General features: G+C 35.5%; 5 protein-coding genes across 5 annotated transcripts; 1 reads left to right on the forward strand and 4 right to left on the reverse strand.

Annotated features, from left to right (window-relative positions):
* The first annotated feature begins 3,004 nt into the window (after nucleotides 1–3,004).
* On the forward strand, nucleotides 3,005–7,772 carry LOC125577352 (splicing factor 3B subunit 2-like). Its single transcript, XM_048738767.1, has 17 exons — nucleotides 3,005–3,284; nucleotides 3,383–3,490; nucleotides 3,564–3,692; nucleotides 3,773–3,835; nucleotides 4,300–4,407; nucleotides 4,907–4,984; nucleotides 5,352–5,444; nucleotides 5,534–5,620; nucleotides 5,729–5,830; nucleotides 5,912–6,031; nucleotides 6,130–6,192; nucleotides 6,352–6,497; nucleotides 6,593–6,674; nucleotides 6,818–6,922; nucleotides 7,166–7,257; nucleotides 7,347–7,416; nucleotides 7,503–7,772. The coding sequence occupies exons 1-17, from the start codon at nucleotides 3,060–3,062 to the stop codon at nucleotides 7,560–7,562; spliced, it is 1,731 nt and encodes a 576-aa protein (XP_048594724.1). The 5' UTR covers nucleotides 3,005–3,059; the 3' UTR covers nucleotides 7,563–7,772.
* A 573-nt stretch (nucleotides 7,773–8,345) lies between these two features.
* Nucleotides 8,346–9,030, reverse strand: LOC106432144 (glycine, alanine and asparagine-rich protein). Its single transcript, XM_013872987.3, has one exon. The coding sequence runs from the start codon at nucleotides 8,928–8,930 to the stop codon at nucleotides 8,535–8,537; it is 396 nt and encodes a 131-aa protein (XP_013728441.1). The 5' UTR covers nucleotides 8,931–9,030; the 3' UTR covers nucleotides 8,346–8,534.
* A 2,941-nt stretch (nucleotides 9,031–11,971) lies between these two features.
* LOC125577353 (protein LOL2-like) lies at nucleotides 11,972–13,342 on the reverse strand. Its single transcript, XM_048738768.1, has 4 exons — nucleotides 13,088–13,342; nucleotides 12,899–13,006; nucleotides 12,437–12,546; nucleotides 11,972–12,175 (listed from the first exon to the last, which is right to left on the reverse strand). The coding sequence occupies exons 1-4, from the start codon at nucleotides 13,263–13,265 to the stop codon at nucleotides 12,107–12,109; spliced, it is 465 nt and encodes a 154-aa protein (XP_048594725.1). The 5' UTR covers nucleotides 13,266–13,342; the 3' UTR covers nucleotides 11,972–12,106.
* Nucleotides 13,343–13,546: 204 nt separating this feature from the next.
* On the reverse strand, nucleotides 13,547–17,785 carry LOC106432142 (F-box protein At1g11270-like). The gene is made up of 3 exons (XM_048737467.1): nucleotides 17,724–17,785; nucleotides 17,226–17,358; nucleotides 13,547–15,016 (listed from the first exon to the last, which is right to left on the reverse strand). The coding sequence occupies exons 1-3, from the start codon at nucleotides 17,783–17,785 to the stop codon at nucleotides 13,892–13,894; spliced, it is 1,320 nt and encodes a 439-aa protein (XP_048593424.1). The 3' UTR covers nucleotides 13,547–13,891.
* Nucleotides 17,786–19,301: 1,516 nt separating this feature from the next.
* LOC106432147 (endonuclease 3-like) lies at nucleotides 19,302–21,306 on the reverse strand. The gene is made up of 9 exons (XM_048737468.1): nucleotides 21,193–21,306; nucleotides 20,712–20,892; nucleotides 20,549–20,623; nucleotides 20,404–20,459; nucleotides 20,129–20,212; nucleotides 19,959–20,051; nucleotides 19,733–19,800; nucleotides 19,528–19,601; nucleotides 19,302–19,420 (listed from the first exon to the last, which is right to left on the reverse strand). Exons 1-9 carry the CDS (start codon nucleotides 21,304–21,306, stop codon nucleotides 19,302–19,304), a joined length of 864 nt encoding a protein of 287 aa, XP_048593425.1.
* Nucleotides 21,307–23,872: the final 2,566 nt, after the last annotated feature.

The raw sequence follows: 23,872 nt of genomic DNA on the forward strand, positions 1-23,872 counted from the left end.
TTGATTCATTCTCCAATGATTGATGATACATTGTCGTTCTGTGAATTCAGGGGAATTAGGCAATTTAGCTATGCCACCCACATTATCTGAGATACTCTACTCAAAATCAAAGAAGAAGAACAACAACAACAAGAAGAAGACGAAGAGAGTGAAGTGAAAAAGAGGAAACACGAGTCTGATGCAGAGCTTAAAGAAGTTTCATCATATGGAGATATGAAGAGACTAAAAGAGAGTAAATCATGAACATGGCTACAAACGTGAACTATCATTCTTAAAGTCTGTTTTTTTTTCCTTTTTCTAAGTACAAAGATTCAATTTTTCTAGATTATGATATCAATGGCAGTGGAAGCGAATTTGCTTGCAAGATAGCTCAAATCCACACACAAAAAACAACATGATTTTCATCCAAGAGCGTTGTAGATTGCTTGGGTCGGAGAAAAGAAATCAACGACTCAAATATGAAGATCGAAAAAGTCTTTGAAACTCAGGCTATGGCAGTAAGGACATGTAATCACCTGGTTATGTGTTTTGGAGGGATAAAGAGAGGTTATCAAAAATGTGACTGTAGAAGGTTCTCATGTCTTTTGTCTTCGTCTTGAAAGTTGGTGGAGCTATTATTCACTGTCAAGATATTCTGCCATGCAAAGGAATTATATGAATCAGAAAATTTAGTGGAGTTCAATATAAGGTTGATTATTGTGATTTGTGAAGCATCTACATGATGATATGATCTACAAAGTATAGATAGGACTGGAGATGTAGATAGAGACTTATCAATCAACTACAAAAAGATCACCAGAAAATGTTAATTTCTTTTAAGAGCACCATAAAGAATATATAATGATAATGTCTCGAGAAGTCCATTGGTATACATACCACCATTATACTTGATACACCTCCAACCTTGGATCTTTAAATTTGATACAAAAACTCACCAAGAAGTCCCTGCATTAGGAAACAAATACCTCTTTAAGTTTAAAATAATTCTGCCATAGAATTGGTTATTTATCAAAACTTAAACAGTCTCTTGGATAAAGAACGATAATGAACATCCACAGAGCTCTCATGTAATTTTGGTTGGTCTAGGATCCAAAATAATCCTTTGTACGTTAAATCACAAGAGTGGTAAGCAAAATGGATATCCCAACACATATTCCATCAAATCTTGAGAACGGTTACCAGTCCAAAGATGTCTAGGTTTTCAAAAGTGGATTACATGAACTTAAAATAATAATCATCTTGAAACACGAATGCAAAAATACAATGGAAAATATTATGGGGAGACGACCAAACAATTATTTACTTAGAAGAAAGGAGAAAAACAATAATTTCTAAAATAAATTTTAAAATACGTAGATAAATTATTGTAAAAAATTATGAACCTTAATGGTATTTTTAGTTAAAAGTAAAATAAAAGTTTATAATAATTTGTGTTATTAATTTATATACTCGCCCCCCCCCTCCACGACGGGTTTACCCTAATTAATAAATATGTGAGAGGTGTTGTATGAATGAAGAACCCATTAATCATGTTCTTTTTCTGTGTCCTCATGCTCTTGCAACTTGGAAATGCTCTGGTCTTCTGCTACATGACATTCAATCTGCTGAGTTGGAACAAAACATTGCCACCTTATTCACTCTTCTAAAAGGCAAGATACTGCTACTCAAATCTGCAAACTTTCTTTATGGGTGATTTGGTATATTTGGAAATCCAGAAACAAGGTTTTATTTTCTAAATGAAATGTACATCCTATGGAAAATGCTCGACTTGCACTTGACGAAAATGATGAATAGAATAGTAATTTTGTATCAGCGAAATTAAATGCTCCACGTCTGTTAGGTGGTCACAGTGGGAATCTCCGCCTGCAAATTGATTAAAATGGAACTTTGATAGTAGTAACAGACATAAAGAAAATACTGTTGGGATTGGATGGATTGTCCGAAAAGAATGTGGAGTGTTTCTGAAATCAGGAATGATCAAACTAGTAAACGTAATGTCTCCTTTACAAGCATACACACTTACGTTTCTTCATGTTCTGTAACATGTTTGGATTAATGGATAGACAGATATGGTTTGAAGGTGATAGTTCAGATCACTTGATCGAATCATCAACACTGTGGTATTAGAGCATATTCAATTAGGTAATATGATATCTTATATGATATTTGCCGTTGGATGTCCTTGTTAACTAATTATTCGATGGGAACTGTTAATAGAAAACGGAATATGGCAGCGGATGTTCTTTCTAAACGTATCACAAACGAGAAAAATAATGTTTTAATATTTCATACACCACCTATATGGTTGGTAGATTATTTATATTGGCCGCATACAATTTGATTATAGGGGCATATCTAGATTATTATTTATTTTACAAAATTCAGTAATATTGTATCAAATTTTCAGATAAATGAAAGTGAACATGTACACAGAAAAAAAAATACAATAAACATCACTGGCGACATTAGATTCGAACGTTTAAACTAGATTTTCAATAATAACAAAACTTAACTCATTTGTATTATCTTAATATATAAAGACCACAAAATGAAAACAAAACTTAGTTCATTTGTATTATTCAGTAATCAAAATCGAATCTTTCTGAACAAAAGTAAAATTAAAAGTTTAAATTGCAAGGGATAACAAACATGTACCCGGTAGAGTTAAGCATCAAGCTATTTGGCTGTGCATCCCTGGGTTCGATTCGCTAGCGCTGACTAGCTCCGGATCAGCGGTGACTACGAGTTGCGGAAAGCTCATAAGAGCGACTACCGGCTGCGGAACATCCCTCCCTGTTTAAAAAAAAATAATAACAAACAGAATTTCGATAAACAAGTAAGATGTGATGGGCCGATGGGCCCATTCGTTGCCTTGACTTCTTCAAATTGCAAGAAAAGCTAATCCGATCCAAACAATAATCAAACTAAGTCCAACGAACCGGAACCGACTTACTAATTAACCGAATTGTACCAAACCGATCCGAAAATAGAATCGCAGCTAAATAAATATCTTCTCTTCTCCAGTGCTCTCTCACTTTGCATCGCCGCCATCGCCGAACATGACCGTCGTATCAACCACCGTCCCACACGTTAACAGCGTCGTTCCGAACGGAGACGCTTTCAACGGTAACGTTATCCCTTCCTCGAAGAAATCGCGTGAGAGCGACCGTCGCCGCCGCAGGCGGAAGCAGAAGAAGAACAACAAAGCATCTCGTGCCGATGCAGAAGAAGCGGACGTTTCTGGTGCTTCTGATTCCAAGGAGAACGCAGATCCGCAGCCACAGGTAGGCTTCGTGTTAACTTTCTCCCACTCGATTCATGGGATTGGAGATTTTCTAGGGTTTGTGATTTTTTTAGCTGATCTTTGTTTGTATCTGAGCAGGTTGAGATTGAGTATGTTCCAGAGCAGCCTGAACTCGAGGATGGTTTTAGCGATGAGTTTAAGCAAATCTTTGAGAAGTTCAGTTTCAAGGAACTTGTTGCCTCTGAGGTAGGACTCTTTTCTTTTGTCTCTTTAGCTCGCCAGTGCTTAGATTTTTAACGAACCGTGTTTGTTTTACTAGGACGACGCTAAGAAGGATGAATCTGAGGAGAATAAAGATGTGAAAAAGAAGGTTAATTCAGATTCAGAGGACGAGGAAGATCAGGGCAATGAACAAAAAGAAAAGGGTATCTCTAACAAGCAGAAAAAGGTATAATCTTTACTTGATCTTATCTTGATAGGCGCATGTTTTGTAAGATTCCTAAAATCCTGATTTTTTTGTTTTCTCAGCTTGAACGGAGGATGAAGATTGCTGAGCTGAAGCAGGTGTCCGCTAGGCCTGATGTTGTTGAGGTAATGATGCATTTATATTTTGAAGCTTTTTCCTATCTTTTCTTCTCTCTGTTGTTGGTACCCGCCTAGTGCTGGTTTTGCTATCCTTTAGCCTCTTGTGTCTTCGTCTCTCATTCTTAGTAACATCTCAAATTTTCTTTATTCATGACTTTACATTCATACTCTGCTGTTTCATCATTGAAATATATATTTACTGTTGATAGGATGCGTGAGTCAGTTTTTTGTGTGTGTTTGTATACTTCTATACCGTAACCGATCTACATTCTATAATCTTGTTGTAATGATGTACCCCTTGTACATTTAATGTTATGATTATCCTTAGCTTAGAATTTAATGTTTACATGTTATGGTCTCAGTTGCATGGCATCCCATATTTTTCTTAGGGAAAATCATGTTCTTTGTGTATCCCTCTATAGCTGTTTTGGATGCTTATTTATTTCTAACTTCTGTGTTAATGTTTTCAGGTCTGGGACGCTACTTCAGCAGACCCAAAGTTGTTGGTGTTTTTAAAGTCGTATCGGAATACTGTTCCTGTTCCAAGACATTGGTCCCAGAAGAGAAAATATTTGCAGGTTTGTGATATTTCAAGTAATAGTTCTGTAGCTAGTTATATGTTTCTGTGATTTGTGGGTGTGGCACATAGGGGAATTGTATGTATATCAACAGGGATAGCACTCGTCATGCAAATTAAGTTTCCTTATACATATATATGTGCCTCTTGCAGGAGAACGTCTGTGATAAGTGATAACCATGGAGCCTGGACTTGTAGGTGTAACTGAAGAGGACTCTTGATTTTTTTTTTCTATGCATGAAATATTAGGTGTTTATGTTTTGGAGACGTTTGATAATTCTCTGGGAAAGCGTTTTGTTTATCAATTGGGTGGGATTTTCCCTGTCTGAAACTTAACTTTCTGTTTTCGTGTGCATTTTAGTGATCTTCCTGTTAGATGCATCTGGCTTTGTAGTACTATTAGGATTCAGTCACGTTTCTTTGCGTTGAATGCTATTATTATATTGCTTGCTCTCTCTTTCTTTAGTTGGTGGCGTCTAAGTGTGGCTTCAATTTTGCAGGGAAAGCGTGGTATAGAGAAGGCGCCATTTCATCTTCCTGATTTCATTGCTGCAACCGGAATTCAAAAAATTAGACAGGTATCTTATCACCGCATGATTTTACTCTTTTATTGATCTGCATTATAACGATTTTAAGCATCTCCCTATTTCCCTTCTACTTTGCATATATAAAAATGAATATGAAACTTAAGCTTTTGTCTAGGCAGTGGCTTCACTTTTTATCCACTCCGCTAGATTTCTGGATGCGAATGGCCATTTCTTCTGTGCTTTTGACGAATTCTCTTTCTTCTCAGTCTCAGTTATACAATCTAGTCGTTCTTATTTGTTGCCGTATAAAAATTTCAAAATCTAAGTTATTCTCTATCATTTTTTGTTGGATTTGTTTAGGTGGAAGTCGCTAAATGCTTCTACTAGCTATAGCTAATTTTTATTGGTTCTTGTGCAGGCTTACATTGAGAAAGAAGACGGTAAAAAGTTGAAGCAGAAGCAACGGGAGCGAATGCAACCAAAGATGGGGAAGATGGACATTGACTACCAGGTTTTGCCTCAATAACTACTCGTGTTTAGTCTGCATATGTTGATGTATGTTCTTTAACTGATAAGGGAAGATATACCTTCGTATCTCAGGTTCTCCATGATGCATTTTTCAAATACCAAACAAAGCCTAAGCTGTCAGCTCTTGGGGATTTATATTTTGAAGGGAAAGAATTTGAGGTATTTCCTCGTGACATATTTTACCTCTATTATGATTTATTACACTACTTGCTACTTGTGTTTATTGCGTTGTGTACATGAATCTAATTGCACTCATTTGGGAAATAGGTAAAACTGAGGGAAACGAAACCAGGGACATTGTCGCATGGCTTAAAAGAAGCTCTTGGTATGGGAGAAGGCGCACCTCCCCCGTGGCTAATTAATATGCAGGTAAGTTTTCTGTGACTTGTCTTTGTGATTATTCTGATTGAAATGTAATTGATTTTTCTCTGAAACCTCCTTCTCCGACAGAGATATGGACCTCCCCCTTCGTACCCACATCTTAAAATTCCTGGTCTTAATGCTCCTATTCCACAAGGAGCTAGCTTTGGTTATCATGCGGGTGGCTGGGGAAAACCTCCAGTTGATGAGGTAACTTTGTTTCTTATTTATCTGGGTCCTTCTTTTAATTTACTTTTCCATGCCATTCACTAACACATTTTTTGTTGCCCATGGTTTGTGTTATTTAGTTTGGGCGTCCATTGTATGGAGATGTCTTTGGCGTCCAGCAGCAAGATCAGCCTAACTATGAGGTGGCTTTTTTTAACATCCCTCTGTTCTGTTTTAAAACTCTATATTTATACGTGGAAGGAAGCCAGCATAAGTGGAACACCTAAGCTTCCTATTGAACTAATTCAAAATCTTCAAATTTTGTGGTACTTATTGATGGGTTGTTTTTATCGTGATATTAGGATGAGCCTATTGATAAGAGCAAGCACTGGGGTGATTTGGAGGAGGAAGAAGAAGAAGAGGAGGAGGAGGAAGAAGAGGAACAAGAAGAGGAGATGGATGAAGAGGAACTAGAGGACGGCATGGAATCGGTTGATACGATGTCAAGGTATTGTATTGCCTTAAACGATGTGGTGTATTTGTATTTTGTTTGCTTATCATATAACAGAAGTATGAAACTGAATGATTTTCCCCCTTTTTCAGCACTCCCACTGGCATTGAGACTCCGGATGCAATTGAACTTCGTAAGGAGCAGAGAAAGGAACCCGATAGGGCTCTATATCAGGTGGGAAATCTACTTTTGATTGATAGGTTCACTTTATCAACCACCTTTCGGTGGATATTCTCTTATTTTGATGTCAAGGATATTTCACAGTTAACGCTTTTTTGGTTGGTTCCTTAATGCTTGTTATTTATTTATTTGTGAAGGTACTTGAAGAAAAGGGAGAGAGTGTTGCTCCTGGAACTTTGCTGGCACCCACACACACATACGTTATTAAAACTGGTACTCAAGACAAGCCGGGAGCCAAAAGGGTAAGCAATCGATGCCAAATACTTATTTGATAGCAAGCAATTCACTGTTGGTTAGAAATAAGGCTTGATTTTGAAATAATTTTTGATTTTGGTCAAAAGGTCGTTTAAGTTTAGTAATCTCCGAGTCTTGTGTGTGTTTAGAGAATTGCCAGCAACATTTAGTTATGTTGTATCTCTGATGCTTTGTTGTGTTAGCTTTATGACAAGTAGCTAATTTATGCAATTTGTGTCTATTATGATCAGGTTGATTTGCTGAAAGGACAAAAGACAGATCGTGTGGACGTCAGCTTACAGCCAGAAGAGTTGGACGCCCTGGAGAATGTGTTGCCTGCCAAGTAAGTACTTGTTTTTATTGTAATCTCGACATATGACTTTATAAGATGAATAATAGTGTTCTAAACTTTGCATCGTGTGATTTTGGAAGGTATGAGGAAGCAAGAGAAGAGGAGAAACTACGCAATAAGCCAGAGGACTTCAGTGACATGGTTGCTGAGGTAATTAAATGACTTTCGAGATATACTATTGATTAACCTTTTCTTTTAGTCTGTGTATATAATATAACTTGGTGGAATGGTTACAGAATTCGAAGAAAAGGAAGCGTGATAAGGAAGGCAAGAAAAAGAAGGATTTCAAGTTTTGAGGAAGCTGCTTCTTATTCATGGAAGAACCACCATGAACTCTGGATTCTAGACCTGAGAGATATTTATTTTCCTGAGAATGTGTTTGCTTTACGTAACGTTGAGAGAAGAGCTGAGGTAGAAAACCTTGAGTTTTAAGAACCTAAATGCTGTGGATTCTAGACTTGTAATGTGTTTCCTGAAGTTCAGAAAAAAATACTACTTTAGACAAATTCAAAGCCAAAGCCTGAAAAAACTTGCATAACAAAAAGTCTAATAAAACTGAAAGAAACTAAAAGTAGGGATCGTCCATAGATCATAATACATTGTTTGTTTCTTTCTTTTTGACATTGGGGAGCTAAACTGAACCATAAAGGCAACACTGGTTACTTAATTTGGAAGCGTAACATGTACTGATGGTGTTCATGATGTTACAATCCCTGTCTACGAAGATCATGATGAAGCCATAACAAACAACCTTAAAACTATAACATTGAGCGATGGTAACTTTAAAACTATAACATTGAGCGATGGTAATGGTCTTTGTTCTTAGGGCATCATTATTGGTGTCCTTTAAGTTGGGTCCTTAAGCGTAGGGTTCCTTAGCTTTTAACTAAAAAAGCTAAAGAACGGCTCTTAAATAAGGGACTTCGTTTTTAGTTAAAAGTTAAGGGATCCTACGCTTAAGGGTCTCAACCTAAGGGATACCAATAATGATGCCCTTATGTAATTCGTTGGAAATCTCAATGCGACCAAAATCATTATAATAAGGTCAAATCGTAAGAAAACTCGTGACCTCTCTCATATAACAAACACAGATTGAGAAAACCGCCAAGTTTCCTCATTTATTCATCATCACAAACCATATATCATGCATATAAAAGCTACTACAACCGAATCCAGACAAAAGGTTCCTTATGATCATCAACTACAACATAGGCAATATATAATCATTGTAATGACTACATATTATAAAAGATGTGATCTTTCTTATTTTAACAATAAGCAATACATTTCTTCTTACAATCCATAGTGCATCCACCACCACCTCCTCCACCGCCGTATCCTTTCCCTGAGCGGCTAAAAGAGCTGAAACACTTAGCCGGACACCTCAGCTTCTTGCCGTTACAAGGACCTTTCACTCTACAAGTCACCGTTGGCCTCACCACACCTCCCTTTCCAAACCCACCGCTCGGACCACCGTACCCTCCGCCGTATCCACCGCCCACTCCGGTCCCCGGGAACCCGTTTCCGAATCCGGGTATTCCGTCAAATCCAGGTACACCCCCGAATCCTGAACCATCGTTTCCGCTCTTGTGACGAGCTGAGTGAGTTGCAGAGACGAAGACGATGAGGAGAAGGGAAGCTAAAATGATCGGTTTTGTAAACATGTTTGTTATCTTGGTTAAAGTGGGTTTGGTGAGAAAGTTGGATTGAATATATAAATAGATAAGAGCATTAAATAGGAGGAAGATATGAAATACAGTTAAGGCATTGAGTCGTGGAGTTTAGCGTGTGAAGATCACTTTAATGCCCGCACTTCACTAGAAAGTCTTTTGTGTCTGTCTCCATCACTTCCGTAACTTGTTGAGGGACTGTACAGATATATTTTCCCCACTTGGCCACATTTAATTGAAGCATGTGGTTAACTAAAGATCGACAGAACGTTTAAATTAAGTTTAAATTTTGGAGGGCATTTTTGACAGATGTTTTCACGATAAACTAGTAGAGATAAAAAAAACTACCAACAGTCGGAGGAAACTCTTTTTTTTTTGTTCGTTTGTTTCTATATGTTAATATTAATTTATAAGAAATTCCTAGGGTATCAATTTTTAGTTTTTTTTACTAAATGGTAAATATATATTTATACTCTAGGTTAACTAATCTAGTTTTAAAAAAAAAAATTCAAATTAAAAAAAATAAAAAATTAATATTCAAAAATTTCAAAATAAAAAGACTATTATGATCATTTTATTTTTTAAAAGGTTTTGGTAACAAAAACTTAAGAAAATTATTTGCGAGAACTGACTTTAATTTAAAACTTTCTATGTTTCATGTTTTTGCATGTTCATACATATTCCCTTTGTTCTTTTAAGTGACATTATACAGATTTTCACACAAATTTAGGAGACTAATACAATATCTATTCTAACATTTGTATATACTTAATTTACCCAAGACCTTTTTTTTTTTGAAGAAAACTCACTCAAGACCATTATTACAACATATCATGATATAAGGATTAATGAACAGTCACCTTTTATTATCATTTGCCTAAATTTTTAGAAACAACTAATATTTTGAAACAAAATCAAAATGCTAAAACATCACTTATAAAAGAACTTAGGGAGTAAGAAACACGTTTGAAATTTACCAAAAGTTTGGTGAAACAAAATTTAAGTTTAGTCTTTGGGTGATACTCATTTTTTCTGTTTCCATATATTAATATTAATTTAATACTTCCTTTCTAAAGATAAATATTTTGTATGTTCCTACATATTAAAAACACAATGAAATTTGGTAATAAACATACTATTATTAACCATTTTCAATAATTTCCAACCTATAGTAATTTAATAAATATATGTATTATTTTTAAAAATTAGTATTTACCATTATTAATTCATAAAATGTAATGTTGAAAATGTATCTTTTAAGAATAAAAGTTTTTTTTTCTTTCAAAACATTGTTTTTTAGAAATAGATGGAATAGTAACATATAAGATTAAATTTATAAGATGGAGATAAAACTAGAAATTTTCATGAACGTAAACTCAAAAAAAGAAGCTAGGACCTATACCTGGACAATCAACGATTAATGTTTAATTTTTTGAAACTTAAGTCTGAAACTAAATTCTAGCTCAACATCTAAGCACACATCTTCAAGTTAACATAGCTCAAAATTTTCAACCCAAAATAAATTTAATAGTTATTTTGTTTCGGAGAAAATCCTGAAATTTCATAAACTAGATTTATTTATATAACGAGATTAGTCATGGGAATTCGGATTTTTTTGATTTGGGTCGGTTTGGTTTTTTCATTTTTTGGGTTATTTGGATTGGGATGTTTAAGAACTGTTTAGGAACCAGACATTTTTCGGATTGGTTTGGATAATGTCGGGTTCGGATTGGGTTTCTATTATTTTATAAACCCGAAGTGGAGCCGTATTATAAATACTTCGGGTTTGATTTGGGTCTAAAGTCCAAAAAAATCCCGAAAATTCGACTTAAGCCCAGAGAAAACAAAAAAATATTCGGGTAATTCAGATTCTTTTAGATTTTTCTTATTTATAAATTATATTTTATATATACTAAAACTAAAAATAATTAATATTTTTAATATATTCAAAATATTCGGATATCCGTTTAGTTCTCGGTTCGGTTTCGGTTTTTCGGGTTTGGAAATATAGGAACCATTCGGGTTTTGTAATTTTCAGTCCGATTTCGGTTTTAGTTTTTTCGGTTCGGTTTTGGTTTGGTTTTCGGGTTTCGGATAATATGCCCAGAACTAAACGAGATTCTAGATTAAATATAACCAAGACAAAAAACTCGGTTTGTTTCGTTTCGATGTTGTTAGTTTGTTTCTAGATTTAATATAAAAAAAAAGAAAAATGTTGACAAGATTTAAAACTAATGGCATGTTTACAAGAGACAACTAGATGAAACGAAGAAAGACCACTAACAAAACTACACAAAAATGTATAACCAAGACAAAAAAAAAAACAGAAAGATCTGTCTACCAAAAAAAAAATTCATCGAAACGAAAGATATTTGTTTTTCAGCTAAGAAAAATCAAGAACAATTCAAAAATCTATGAGACGGTAAACTATTGTTGACAAATGGCAAATGAAATATAATTTTCAAAATTAATGATTACTTCACCAAAAAAGTGATTGCAGAGTTAGCAATTGTTTTCTAATATTCAATCTTGGAGGGGTTTTTAACAGATGTTTTCACGATAGCTTACAAAATCTACCTAAAGTTGGGTGAAACAAAATTCAATTTTAGTCTACTGATAGTTGGGTGATATTCCATTAAAAAGAGGATTTTCTTGTTGCACGAAAAGAGGGTTTTATTTTTATTCTTTTGCTAATGATTATTTCATCAAAGGAAAACTAACTTGTGGTGTTATAACATTGTTCTATTCCATAAGGCCCACTCATTAATTTAGCACAACTATATCGTCTGTCTTGCTCAAAAATCTATGCAGATGTCAGATTAATAAAACAATGTTTTGTCCAAGGTTACATTAAATTTTAGGGTTGATTAATTAGACTCCACCATTAAATTGGTTTTGTTGACAATTTAGTTCACCATACAGCATTTCTTGTCTCTCTGTAGAGGACATAGGCCATTAGGCCTAAGAGGACCCCATCAATATATTTATAGTTGAGCTGTGATCTATATAGAGTAAATGAGCAGGTGAACAGAGTATTTGAAAGAATGGTAATCTAATGATTATTATTGAAGATGACATTTGTTTCATTTATCCTTTTAACATTATGACAAGTTTTGTCATTAAACTGATTCACATTTGGCCCAAAAAAAAACGGTTTAAGCTTAGTCTCCTCACCGGACACTGCTGAAAGTTTTGAGCGGTCCTTGCAGCACAGACCATGGAGGTCGTTTGTTGTCCTCCTGAAATTTTACATAGTAAAAATAAAAGTAAAAATTACTTTAAATGTATAAGAAGACTCTTTCAAAGAATTGTCAGTTCACAATTAGTAGGACTCGAGTAGACACAATTGGACATTTGTAGACATGATGAAAACACAAAAAAGGATCGGTATAAGGTTTCTTAAGAGATCAAAACAGATCCAGCTTATAGCTTTATCAGTGATTGATGAAACCAAAAACAAAACCAAGTAAACATGCTTGCAAGAGGAACATAAAACATACTCTGATGTCTGTTACAGATTTGCAGGAGGAACATCTGACAGATGGAGCTCCATAAGGATACATCAGGAGAAGTTCACAATTGCTACACTTCACCTGACCAACCTGGTAAGCTGTACACAAAGAATGAGCCATTGATTATAAACCGACAAGAGAAGGATATTTTCATCAATTAAGGAGATATTACTGAAGTAACTGTAACGGAGTAGTAGAGTAGTAAGACTAACCAAATAAAGAATCAAAGATCAGGTAAATGGTCAATAAGAGAGCAATTATAATGGACTAGAGACCCAAAGATCATTCTTATTTCACCACTTTGAATGAATCTACCATACCAAGCTCAGAACTTTACATAAGAGATAATGGATTTGAGCAGCAATGATGACGGATAAAGAAGCGAAACCAGCAAGAAGATTCATCAAGATTCCACAGTTAATGAATTAAAGAGACAAAGGAAGCAGTAACCTTCAAGAACGAGATTAACAGTCTGACAGCAAGAACACTTGACGTGTTTGGTTCCTCGGGGATACGAAAGTAAACGCCTGCAAGATCCACACACCATTTGCGCCATCTCTACAACCCCTCAAAAAACAATAAAAAGCTGACATCTTTAATCATTCACGGACCCTCTAAACACAGACTCATTCAAAATACCGGAAATTTCGGCGGCGGTGGTGGAGTTCACGGCGGTGGTGACGGCGGCGATCGGAGGAGGAGGAAGAACGGTAGATTCCCATCCCGGAGGAGGACCTTCTTCCTCATCCTCTTCCTCTTCTTTCTTCTGCGTTTGTATCTCTTCCATCGTGTCTTTGGTCTCGGCTTCGGCGATCATCACTCTCTTGCAAAGATGTGAGAACTCACCACTGATGATGAAGACTAAACAAACCGGAATGTGACATTGGTTCCGGTACACTAAAACCGGACACCAGATCTATTCCTCTTTGGTTTTCGGTTCGATTTATAACCGGACCGAACCTGAATTAAAAGCAGAATTGAGCAAGAAAACCGGAGTTGAATTGAGTTATGAAAACGATTTTCAATACTCTTCAGTTGCTATGAAATTACAATTAAGAGACTCAAAGTTACAAAATTACAATTACAATTGTATATATTCAATTTGGAAATTAATTAGCTTAAAAACAAAGTAATATTACTTGCATTGGTGAATGATTCAACGTTCACATGATCATGACTACTATCCATCAAATTGGTACTTAGCTAGTTGCACAAGCATGCACTAAACTTGTTCATGCTATAAGTTACAACGTAAAAAGTCATAGTTACATAAGCAAATGTGAACATGTCTTTTAAATTATCAATGGATGTTAAAATGCATGTATGATACAGTGATATAAACGTACTTTTAAACATTACTACTAGGAATGTGTAATAAACATATAATAAGCCAAAGGGGAGAAGATCAGGGTCACATTAAAACGTTAGATTAGAAAGAGAAAATTAGTTTGATAAAGCTGAAAACAAACTTTGGATATAACAAAAAGAATCTATGGGTTTCTTAGATCTGTAGAGTATTTCATCATTTATGGTATGGAGAACATGCATCACCAGTTGATGTGTGCATTCATGACCCCCAAGTAATAACTTAGTCTTGTCCAAGATTGCTATTGGTAAGAGTGCGCATTCCCTGAAGAAAGAGACTCTTTTGATTAGACCCACCGAACACATTTTCTTCCATGTCTTGGTGTTGCCGCGTGAACAATCCAACGACCTTATCTCTAAGGTGGACCAGTTATTCTCGGATACAAACAAGCTATTATCAAGGATGCACATGGAGACGCTAGAAGGGTCACAGACATGGGCAATGGGAGCTTTGCAGATTACTTGAAAAGTTTGATTGTGATGATCGAATGATAATACATTTTCTTCAAGCTCCGTTAACCAATAAAGCGACCCATCAAAGAACACTGGATTATTGTAAGCGTTGATCCGATAAAGAGAAGCAGGGTGAACGTACCTCCAAGCATTAGTGCTAACATCGAAAACCTCACAAGTGGTAACATTGTCTAGGACAAACCCAAACGAATTATATAAGAAAACCGGCTTGTACGTGCCGTTAAGTTTGTCTTTACCGAATCCAAGCTTAGGACTTGGGGAGACAGACACTCCGTGTCTAGACATGTAGTGTTGTATTCTTGCAAGAGGAAAAGTTTGATACCATCTAGTGGCGGGATTGGCCACTACTACACCGACACGCGTGTCATAGAGGCATACTAGACTGTCACAACTACCGTGGCATATCGACCAGCACAAAGAACGGAACCACATATTATAAACTATTTCTGACCTATAAAAAATTATTGGAGCATGCTTTATGATCTGATCATCATCACGAAGGGACATGAAAAGGAAATCTGGACCTCGTGATTGCTTACGACAGAGCAACTGCCTTTCCTGAAAACGACGGTCCTCTACTGTGGATTTCCACTTCTTGGATACGGACTTGAATCTCAGCAAAGACATCACCGGAAGTCTCTCTAGTATGAGCTCTATAACGTCGTCAGGTAGCAGCAATTTCACACTCAATCGTTTTTTCGACAGTGTAGTTCCAATCTCGCGCCATGGCTTGTCAACATTGTATCTCGTGTGTAATTAATTGATCAAGAGGGGCATACATCATTGTATATGAATATATAGCTAAGGATCCTACTCGAACTAGGAATCTGGAAGAAAAAAAGAAGGAAATCTTCAAGTCTGTTCTTATAAAAAAAAAATCTTCAAGTCTGTTTATTCATATCAAGGAAAATAAATTCTTTTTTTTTTAACAAATAAATTCCAAAAGATTCTTTTTTTTGTTTTCTTATTATCTATAGCGACATTAACCAACTTAATACATATTAAAATATATTTACCAAAACACAGTTATGCTATTTTGAAAAATAAGCACTGTCAAGACCAAGATTTTTTAGTGATTTCTGTTAACTTTTGTAAAAGAAAAATTTAATTTTTATTTAATGTCTAAAACAGAAAGACTAAATTTGTTACTTAAAATTCATAGTTGGACTATTACATTTATTTAACTTAGTTATTATTAAATATACGTCATAGCTTAGCATATTTATTTGAATATTTTCAAAATAAGATATCATAAGAGATAATATCCTTTTCTAAGATTGCATGTTAAAAGTATTTCTTTGAATATTTAATTTTAAATAATAAAAAATCCATAATTAAATTAAGTATATTTAATTTTTGATTTATAGATAATGAAATAACATTTATATATTTACAATTCATAAATAAATTACTGAACCAATTAATAAATATAAAATAACTTAATACATTTATTAAATATTTTATAAATAATAAAATTAAATAATTACATATACATAATAACATATATTGATAAATTTTACAACATATTTCAATTTACTATAGCAAAATTAAATCTAAAATAAAAGTAAAAGCCCCATTCTAAAAAACAATTATGGGTTGAATATCAGATTGGGGATCATAACACAAATATAAATTATAATGGTAAACAGAACTTAGTGCTCCTTTCGTAATGTGATGAGCCTGCAAATAATATATTCTCAACTCAAAGGACAATCCCAGATTTTTTATATATGTTTATATTCCATTTTACCCGATTATATCTATATTCTTGGCAATTTTTTGGAAAATAAAGTATACACATTATAAAGAATCTCTGTATTTCTTCCTTTTTGTCGATCAACCACAAAACTATGATTCCAATCCTAAGAAACATGCGACACGTAGATTTTAATGTCGCAGACTATATATACGATACCTTTGGAGTAGTGTTAGTACGAATATTAATTATTCACATAAAATTGGAATTCGAATAATTTGATAATACAAGGTCAGCCAATCTTTTAGAGTAATTATATTCTTCAATATACGGTTGTGGTCAACATGCCATTCGTTTTCTTGCTTGCATGCACTAACAGGTCTAAAACCATGCATGAGAAGACTTTATATTTCAATTAAGTTAAACCACACATTTCCCTCTACATGTTCCTATAAATACCTTCACCACGAGTAAGTGTTTTGACATCACAAGATAATTAAGAGAGTGAGTTAGAGAGAACAAAAAAGGATGGATGATGATTATGAGAGTCTCTTGGTGTATCAGAGGGTCTTGCATGGAAGAATAGAGAATGAAGTTGAGCCAAGGATGACTTGCCGATTTTTTCCAACGAATCTATACTGATTTTGGTGTTTGGCAAGTTGACTTTGGCTCTGTTTCCTTCTCTTCTTTTCGATGTTAGACTCCAGATATCTATCTGTATATCACCATCACAACTTGTGATCAAGGTTTGCAGCTTCAGTATAATATGCAGTTATTTGCAAGTTACTTGATGCATGCTAATTGCATTTGCTTCTATTATCCTCTTGTTCTATGTAAATGTAGATATTTTCGTTTACCGTTTGATATAGTTTTAAACTCAGAACAATAGCCTGAGTTTAGGTTACTACTTATTTTAAACTCAGAACAATAGCAGAACAATAGCCTGCTATAACATAACCTTAGCTAATACATTATAGTTTAGGTTAGTACTACTTATTATTAAAATAAAAATTCAGAACAATAGAAGCTATAACATAACCTTAGCTAATACATGATAGTTTAGGTTACTACTTATTATTAAAATAAAAATTCAGAACAATAGCAATGCATCACATATAGAGATGGCAATTGGGTTGTACCGACCCGCCTTGTCCCGCCCCGCCGCGGTACACAATTGATGCGGGTCTTCGCGGTACAGGCCCGCGCGGGATGCGGTTCCTAGAAGAGCTGCCCAATCCCGACCCGCGACTTGCACAAGCCTTGGCGGTACAGGCCCGCGGGACTCCGATCTTCATCGACACATGCGCTACTGATGGCAATTGGGATATACTGACCCGCCTTTCCCGTCCCGCCATCTCCATCCTGAGCATAGCACCTGCAAGAAAAAGAGACCAATAGAGATGAAAACACAACATGTCTTATGAATCAGTTGAATACAATAATGCTCACCGTTATAGCTTTGTTTTCAAGAAACAACACGAGTACATAACATGAGTAATTTCAGTTTAGTGTGTTTTAATATAAATGGGTTAGAATAAGTTGATCAGCTAAAGCTTATGTAATGGTGTAGTAATCTATGTATTTTGCATACAAACCATATTTAATTACATTAAGGAGTTTTAATGAAAAAATTTCTTTAAAATATGAATGAACGATGGCAAATCCAAATAATCAAATCCAAGTATTGTAAATGAACACCAAAACAAAATCCAAGTAATGTAATGTGGCCTCGGTAAAAACCTTATCGGGAAAACCCATTGGGACAAAACCCGACAAGGGAAAAAGAGCGCCACGAAATCCATAATGTAAATAAAATAAAAACACCAGATCAAAATAAAAATCAAGTTTCTTCTTCTTCAACTTCATCATCAGACCACGGTACTGTCTCGTCTTCACCAACTATTTCATTTTCTGGAAATATTAAAAAAAAATCGAAGTTAATTAGATTTAAAGAACATGGCATCCTAAAATATATAACAAAGTGAATAATTTACCATGTTCAGAAGCTTCGAATCCTTTTAGCCAATTCCTACTACATATCAGAGCTTGCACATTTTTGGGAAGTAGACGGCTCCTGTATTTGTTCAGAACTCTTGAACCGATGCTAAAGGAGGATTCTGAAGCCACTGTTGTGATCGGAATGCTAAGCAGATCACAAGCCATTGCTGGCAAATCACCAAACCTGTGAGTATTATCTTTCCACCAGTTGAGAATATCCAAACTTTCAAAGCTATCCATATCTAGCGCAGGTTCATCCAAATAAGCTTGGAGAGCTGTTTTTCCACTCGCAGCAACACTACTTTTGCGAAACGCAAAAAAATCCTGTAGTGTTTAAAAAAATTTAAAAACAATTTGATGGAATATCCAAACTTTCAAACCTATCTTAGCGCAGGTTCAAAATTAATTTAAAAAAAAAACGAAACAGGAGACTTACACCATAGTTCTCAAATGTTCCTTTCGGTCCTCCACAAACATTTTGTTGATCCATCTCACGAGGCTCTGCAGAAGGTGATGTTGACTTCGATTTTTTGTCGTATGATTCAAACAAAGTTTCCAGCTTCAGACGCAAGTTCTTCATTTTCGCATCACGTGTACTCATGTCAAGTCTCCCTAAACAATATTCTACAACTGGAAGCTTCAGACGTGGATCAAAGACAGCTGTCATTGCAAAAAGATCACTGACTTCTTCCCAATACTTATCGAACTTCTCTTTCATCGGTATCACCATGTCTCGGATAATCTCATCATCGCTTTCCTCATTTATCTGCAGCCAATTATGGATCTTCCATACCTGATAGAAATACAAGTTCGATGTTGGGTATTTCGAACCTGACATCAAACTAGTAATCTTAGCAAAAGGCTCCAAGAAAACACATATTTTCGCAGCTCTGCTCCATTCTGTAGCTGTAGGCAAAAACTTATAGTTTCTCCTATCATATATCTCCAACTTAACAAACGCTTCACGGTACGGAAGGGCTCTTTCAAGCATATAGAATGTCGAGTTCCATCTTGTCTGCACATCCATTATCAAACCAGCATTCTCCTTTATACCAGCAGCATCCACGCATTTTGCAAACGTCATCTCACGCGTCTCTGACGCTGTTACATACTTAACACTCTCTCTAACTTTGTGCAAAGAGTTTTTAATAACCTTCAAACCATCTTGCACAATGAGGTTGAGTATGTGAGCTGCACATCTGACGTGAAAAAACTCACCTCCACACAACAAATCATTGCTCAAAAGCACCTGAATTTTCACTATATCTTGCATCGAATCATTACTTGTAGCATTGTCTAATGTGAGAGAGAACATTTTTTTCATGCGGCAGCGAGACTCGGTTTGGGAGAAAAGATTCGGTTTAGAGTCGCTGCCAAGCGAATCCCGCCTTGTGCAATTCTCTTCTCTACAATGGGCAGCCGAGAGAGGAAGTAGTCATCTGCAGAAAATGTGAGAGAAATCAGAACATCATTGCATATTAGAAACGCTAAGATGATCTTGTTTCATAGTGAATCATCTTTTCTAATGCTCAGAGAGTTAGTATACCTCCTAGTGTAGTCCCTGGGGCAGCGTCCTTGTAAGCATACTTACAGGCAAGGTCAATGCTTTCAGAAGCATATCTGACAACACCAAGAACACACATAATAAACATTAATGCATGGTGATCTAGAAAAGAAAGAAAGATATGGCAGCTAAAACAAAACTATAATTGCTTTGCTATGTACCCCCTTTTAGAGATAGGGATGCTTACGGATTTGGGCACGCTGTTTCGTGAGGTGGACATGAGTCCCATGACGGAACATCATTTGACCAGGCGTACTACGTTAAGCCAGCAGTTAAAAACAAACATCATATATATTTTTATTTATTTTTGGTAATCATGTTAAGAAAAACAATCATTGTGAGTTAAGTTTTATCTTGGATCTGCTTAAAACTTGGTAAAGCTCTTAAACTGAGAAAATAAAGTAAGACCGTACCTTGAGTTTGTGTTGAAGGGAATGAATCATGACTGAAAGGCTTGAATTGTAGTATTTCTCTTGAGCAGACTCAATTATCTTGTTATCCCACACCTTCACAATCAAAGTGATTCTTTTTATATATGATTATTTTAATGTAGCATGAAGAAGATCGACAAGAAAACACTTACACGGTGCAAATTAGTTTCTTGTTCGTACCAATTGAGTTTGATTTTGTTACCACCTTGATCTCCAACAAAACCTTCATGCAAGGGCTGTGAACAGAAACCAAAATCAATCCACATTAAGGACTAGCCATTATTCTTTATAAATTAATCTATAACCCCCAAAATATCACATGACCGGCTCTGTACTACTTTACACTAATTACAGGTCCAATGTGGACAGAGTAGAGTCAGCAGACGCAATTGCATATAACTTGAATTTGATAAAGAGATTGAGAAACCTGATGGATATCTCCCATAAAGTGTGATACGAACATGAGAGCTTCTGTCAAGTTATCTGCAAACAAATAAAAAGAGAATAGTCAAACTGTGATGCTCCATGTAACCTATATCACGTATGTGCCTAATACTAAAAGTCTAACTCACAGTGGAATTGAAACATTAATTGGCTTGTGTAATTGAAGATTGCTCCTGTCACGCACTTGTCATTATGGCAGTCCCCTTCACATAAAAAGACAAGAAGAATAAACATTTTATTGCCAATGTCAAACAGAAACGCGAATGAATATTTGCAAGAACAGAAACACACGAGAATACTCATAGTTGCATTCGTTATCAGGTGTGTTAACAAAATGCAAAGCGTAAGTCCAGCTCCACTCAGGGCGGCGTTTGATCTCATCAGGCCATGAGCAAACAGCTGCTAGTTCACCATTTGCATATGCAGGCAGAATTTTCTTCACTGCAACTAGAGTTTTTTGCTCAAAATAGCTCTACAAGGATTGAAAAAAACTTGGCATTATCACATATGACACATGAAGATACCGTCCGGGCCGGTCCTAAAATTTATAGAGTTTGAGAAAATTACTAAACCTATATTTTTCATCATTTGGAGGTCAAACTATATACATATACATATTAGCCATTAATATTTTGGGAAAGCCATAGATGAATTTTTCATCTCGCTATGGCCATAACCGGCTCTAGATACCGTAAAAACAAAGGAGTTACTTAAGCTTTCTCATATCTATACAATCGCATAGATCATTCTTGTAGTTGTAAACAAATTTCACCTGAGCTATCTTGCAGACAGCGTAATGACCATCGACTCCCCAACCAAGAGCTCCATGGACGAGATGTGTAAGGAGGAGTATACTTGCCACCCACGTTCTCAACGATAAACCCATCTTGGCAAAAAGAAAACAAAAATTCTATCTATATTTGAAAACTAGAAAGACAGAAGAAGAAGAGGTAGAAGAGATAACAAGGAGTTTCTTACCGTACCAAAGCCTTTTGATTGGTTTTCTTTACTCTATACTTTTCATTGATGGGGATATATCGTATATATATGCAGAGTTTGTAAATATTTAACTGATCGAAAATTCAAAGTAAGGGTTATCAAATGACACTCGCACGCTAATAACGTTGCACTTTTATTATTCATAACTAATAATTTTTGTAAGTACGTCCAACTGTCCATCAAAGATAATATTTTTTAGAAAAATTAATCAATTTGAATATGAAAATCATATGATTGTAGGTAATAAAGAATGGGTTAGTAGCCAAAACGAGGGAGGTACGCTTCACATGGCTTGCTCTCTCGTTGACTTCCTTACATGTATACGTTGGATTAAGCTTGAAATAAATTAAGGAGTAAGTTATCTATTTCTTACCGAGTTATGGATTAGGAAATAGGAAAATTTATAATGTTTAAGAGTTATCTAAACATTAATTATATAGATGTGTCAAGTGGTTTTAGGATTTATATTTTATATATATGGAGATGCAAGGTTGTTGCATAACATAAGTGTTTATGAGTGATTGAGAATTTAAAGTTTTAAATGAGTTTTCTTAGGAGATTAATAAGAAAGTTATTTTTATTAGTGAGTTCTTAACTTTGTTCTTAAGATCGAGATTTAATATTTGATATCAGAGCCAGGTTCAAGAAAAAGAGAAGGATCGTGATAACCTATACATCATGAGTGACGACAAGAAAGATGAAGGTATAACCAAACCAAAGGAGATCGGACCATCTTCTATCAAGTGTCTCATGCTAGATTATGCTAATTACACAGTATAGGTCATACGCATGAAAGTTGCACTCAAGGTAAACAAGGTATGGGAAGCTATAGAACTTGGAACTAAAGACGAGAACAAGAGCAACATGGCAATTGCCTTATTGTTCCAATCTATACCTGAAGCTTTAATTTTACAACTTGGAGATCTTGATACCGCAAAAGCTGTGTGGGAAGCCACAAAAGCAATGCACGTTGGAGCTGATAGGGTAAAGGCGGCAAGACTGCAAACTTTGATGGCTGAATTTGATGGGATCAAGATGAAAGAGTTTGATACGATTGATATGTTTGTGGGAAAGCTTTCAGAAATCTCATTGAAATCAATTGCATTTGGTGAAATCATTGATGAACCAAAACTTGTTAAAAAAAAATACATACATATTATTGTAGCACTTGAGCAGTCCTTGGCCTTAATATTACCAGTTTTGAGGATATTGTTGAGAGATTAAAAGCATATGAATAAAAAAATGGTGAAGAAGAACCTGATGATCAACGAAAGCTCATGTATGCAAACACAGATTTTACGCTAGGGAGGAAACAGAGGAAGAGAAAGAAGACAAGGTGCCCGATTGTATAAGAGAGGTAGAGGTCGTGGTTGTTATGGATCGTGGTACAGACAAGATCAAGACGATTCTAAATTGACATGTTATCGGTGTGATAAGCTAAGGCATTATATGTCGAACTGTCCTGGCAAATTTCTTAAACTTCAAGAAATGGTAGAGAAGAAGGATGATGATACACAAGAGGCTGACAATCTGGTGCTGCATGAAATTGTATACTTAAATGAGCAGAAGGTAAAGACAAGCTCGTTTGATATTGATCAAGACTCAACCTACTTGTGGTATCTTGACAACAGAGCCAGCAACCATATGAGTGGATATCGTCTATTTTTATTCGATCTTGATGAAACAATTAAGGGAATGGTGAAATTTGGCGATGACTTAAATATAGAAATAAAAGGAAAAGGCTCAGTACGTTTCTTACTCAAAAATGGCGATAGAAAAGTCCTTAACAATGTGTACTTTATTCCAGATTTAAAAAGCAATATCATAAGTTTGAGACAAGTCAGGAAGCAGGGTGTAAGGTTCATATGAAGAATGATCATCTAATTTTATATGATCGAAACGGATACCTAGTAGTGAAGACAAATAGATCCAAGAATCAATTAAATAGGGGGATCATAGAAGTGGAGAGCATCAAGTGCTTACAACTGATAGGTTCAAACGAGGAAAATAAATGGCATTCACGATTGGGACACGTTAATGTCGAGACCATGAAGTTAATGGCTAACAATAAACTAGTAGTTGGCTTACCGAAAATGACAATGGAGAAAGAAAATTTTGTGTCTTGTCTACGAGGAAAAAAGACACGACAAAGATTTCCTCAAACAAGCACATACCAAGCCACACAACCACGTGAGTTAGTACATGGAGACCTTTGCGGACCGTTCACATCTTCTTCACTAGCACAAAATAGATATGTGTTTGTAATCATTGATGATTACTCTTGCTACATGTGGACTATCTTATTATAGGAAAAGAACGAAGCGTTTGACAAGTTCAAGATATCCAAGGCGCAAACTGAGCAAGAAACAAGAGCTAGTATTAAAACATTCCGGACAGACAGAGGAGGAGAGTTCACATCTAATGAGTTTCATCGTTTCTGTGAGAAAAATGGT

This window comes from Brassica napus, chromosome A8 (genome assembly GCF_020379485.1).
Source record: "Brassica napus cultivar Da-Ae chromosome A8, Da-Ae, whole genome shotgun sequence".
Taxonomy (NCBI): domain Eukaryota; kingdom Viridiplantae; phylum Streptophyta; class Magnoliopsida; order Brassicales; family Brassicaceae; genus Brassica; species Brassica napus.

Coding starts and splice junctions, on each gene's coding strand:
- LOC106432144 (XM_013872987.3), bottom strand. CDS start 8,930: ATGTTTACAAAACCGATCATTTTAGCTTCCCTTCTCCTCATCGTCTTC.
- LOC106432142 (XM_048737467.1), bottom strand. CDS start 17,785: ATGGATTTCGTGGCGCTCTTTTTCCCTTGTCGGGTTTTGTCCCAATGG. Junction 17,359..17,723: donor CAATGGGTTTTCCCGATAAG/GTTTTTACCGAG, acceptor TTTTTCTTGCAG/GTGCTATGCTCAGGATGGAG. Junction 15,017..17,225: donor AAGGCTTGTGCAAGTCGCGG/GTCGGGATTGGG, acceptor AATGTTGACAAG/CCATGGCGCGAGATTGGAAC.
- LOC125577352 (XM_048738767.1), top strand. CDS start 3,060: ATGACCGTCGTATCAACCACCGTCCCACACGTTAACAGCGTCGTTCCG. Junction 3,836..4,299: donor CTAGGCCTGATGTTGTTGAG/GTAATGATGCAT, acceptor TAATGTTTTCAG/GTCTGGGACGCTACTTCAGC. Junction 7,258..7,346: donor GAGAATGTGTTGCCTGCCAA/GTAAGTACTTGT, acceptor TGATTTTGGAAG/GTATGAGGAAGCAAGAGAAG.
- LOC125577353 (XM_048738768.1), bottom strand. CDS start 13,265: ATGATCGCCGAAGCCGAGACCAAAGACACGATGGAAGAGATACAAACG. Junction 12,547..12,898: donor TGTTAATCTCGTTCTTGAAG/GTTACTGCTTCC, acceptor CTTTGTGTACAG/CTTACCAGGTTGGTCAGGTG. Junction 12,176..12,436: donor AATCTGTAACAGACATCAGA/GTATGTTTTATG, acceptor GTAAAATTTCAG/GAGGACAACAAACGACCTCC.
- LOC106432147 (XM_048737468.1), bottom strand. CDS start 21,306: ATGGGTTTATCGTTGAGAACGTGGGTGGCAAGTATACTCCTCCTTACA. Junction 20,893..21,192: donor CTGTCTGCAAGATAGCTCAG/GTGAAATTTGTT, acceptor CAATCCTTGTAG/AGCTATTTTGAGCAAAAAAC. Junction 20,460..20,548: donor ATTAATGTTTCAATTCCACT/GTGAGTTAGACT, acceptor ATTTGTTTGCAG/ATAACTTGACAGAAGCTCTC.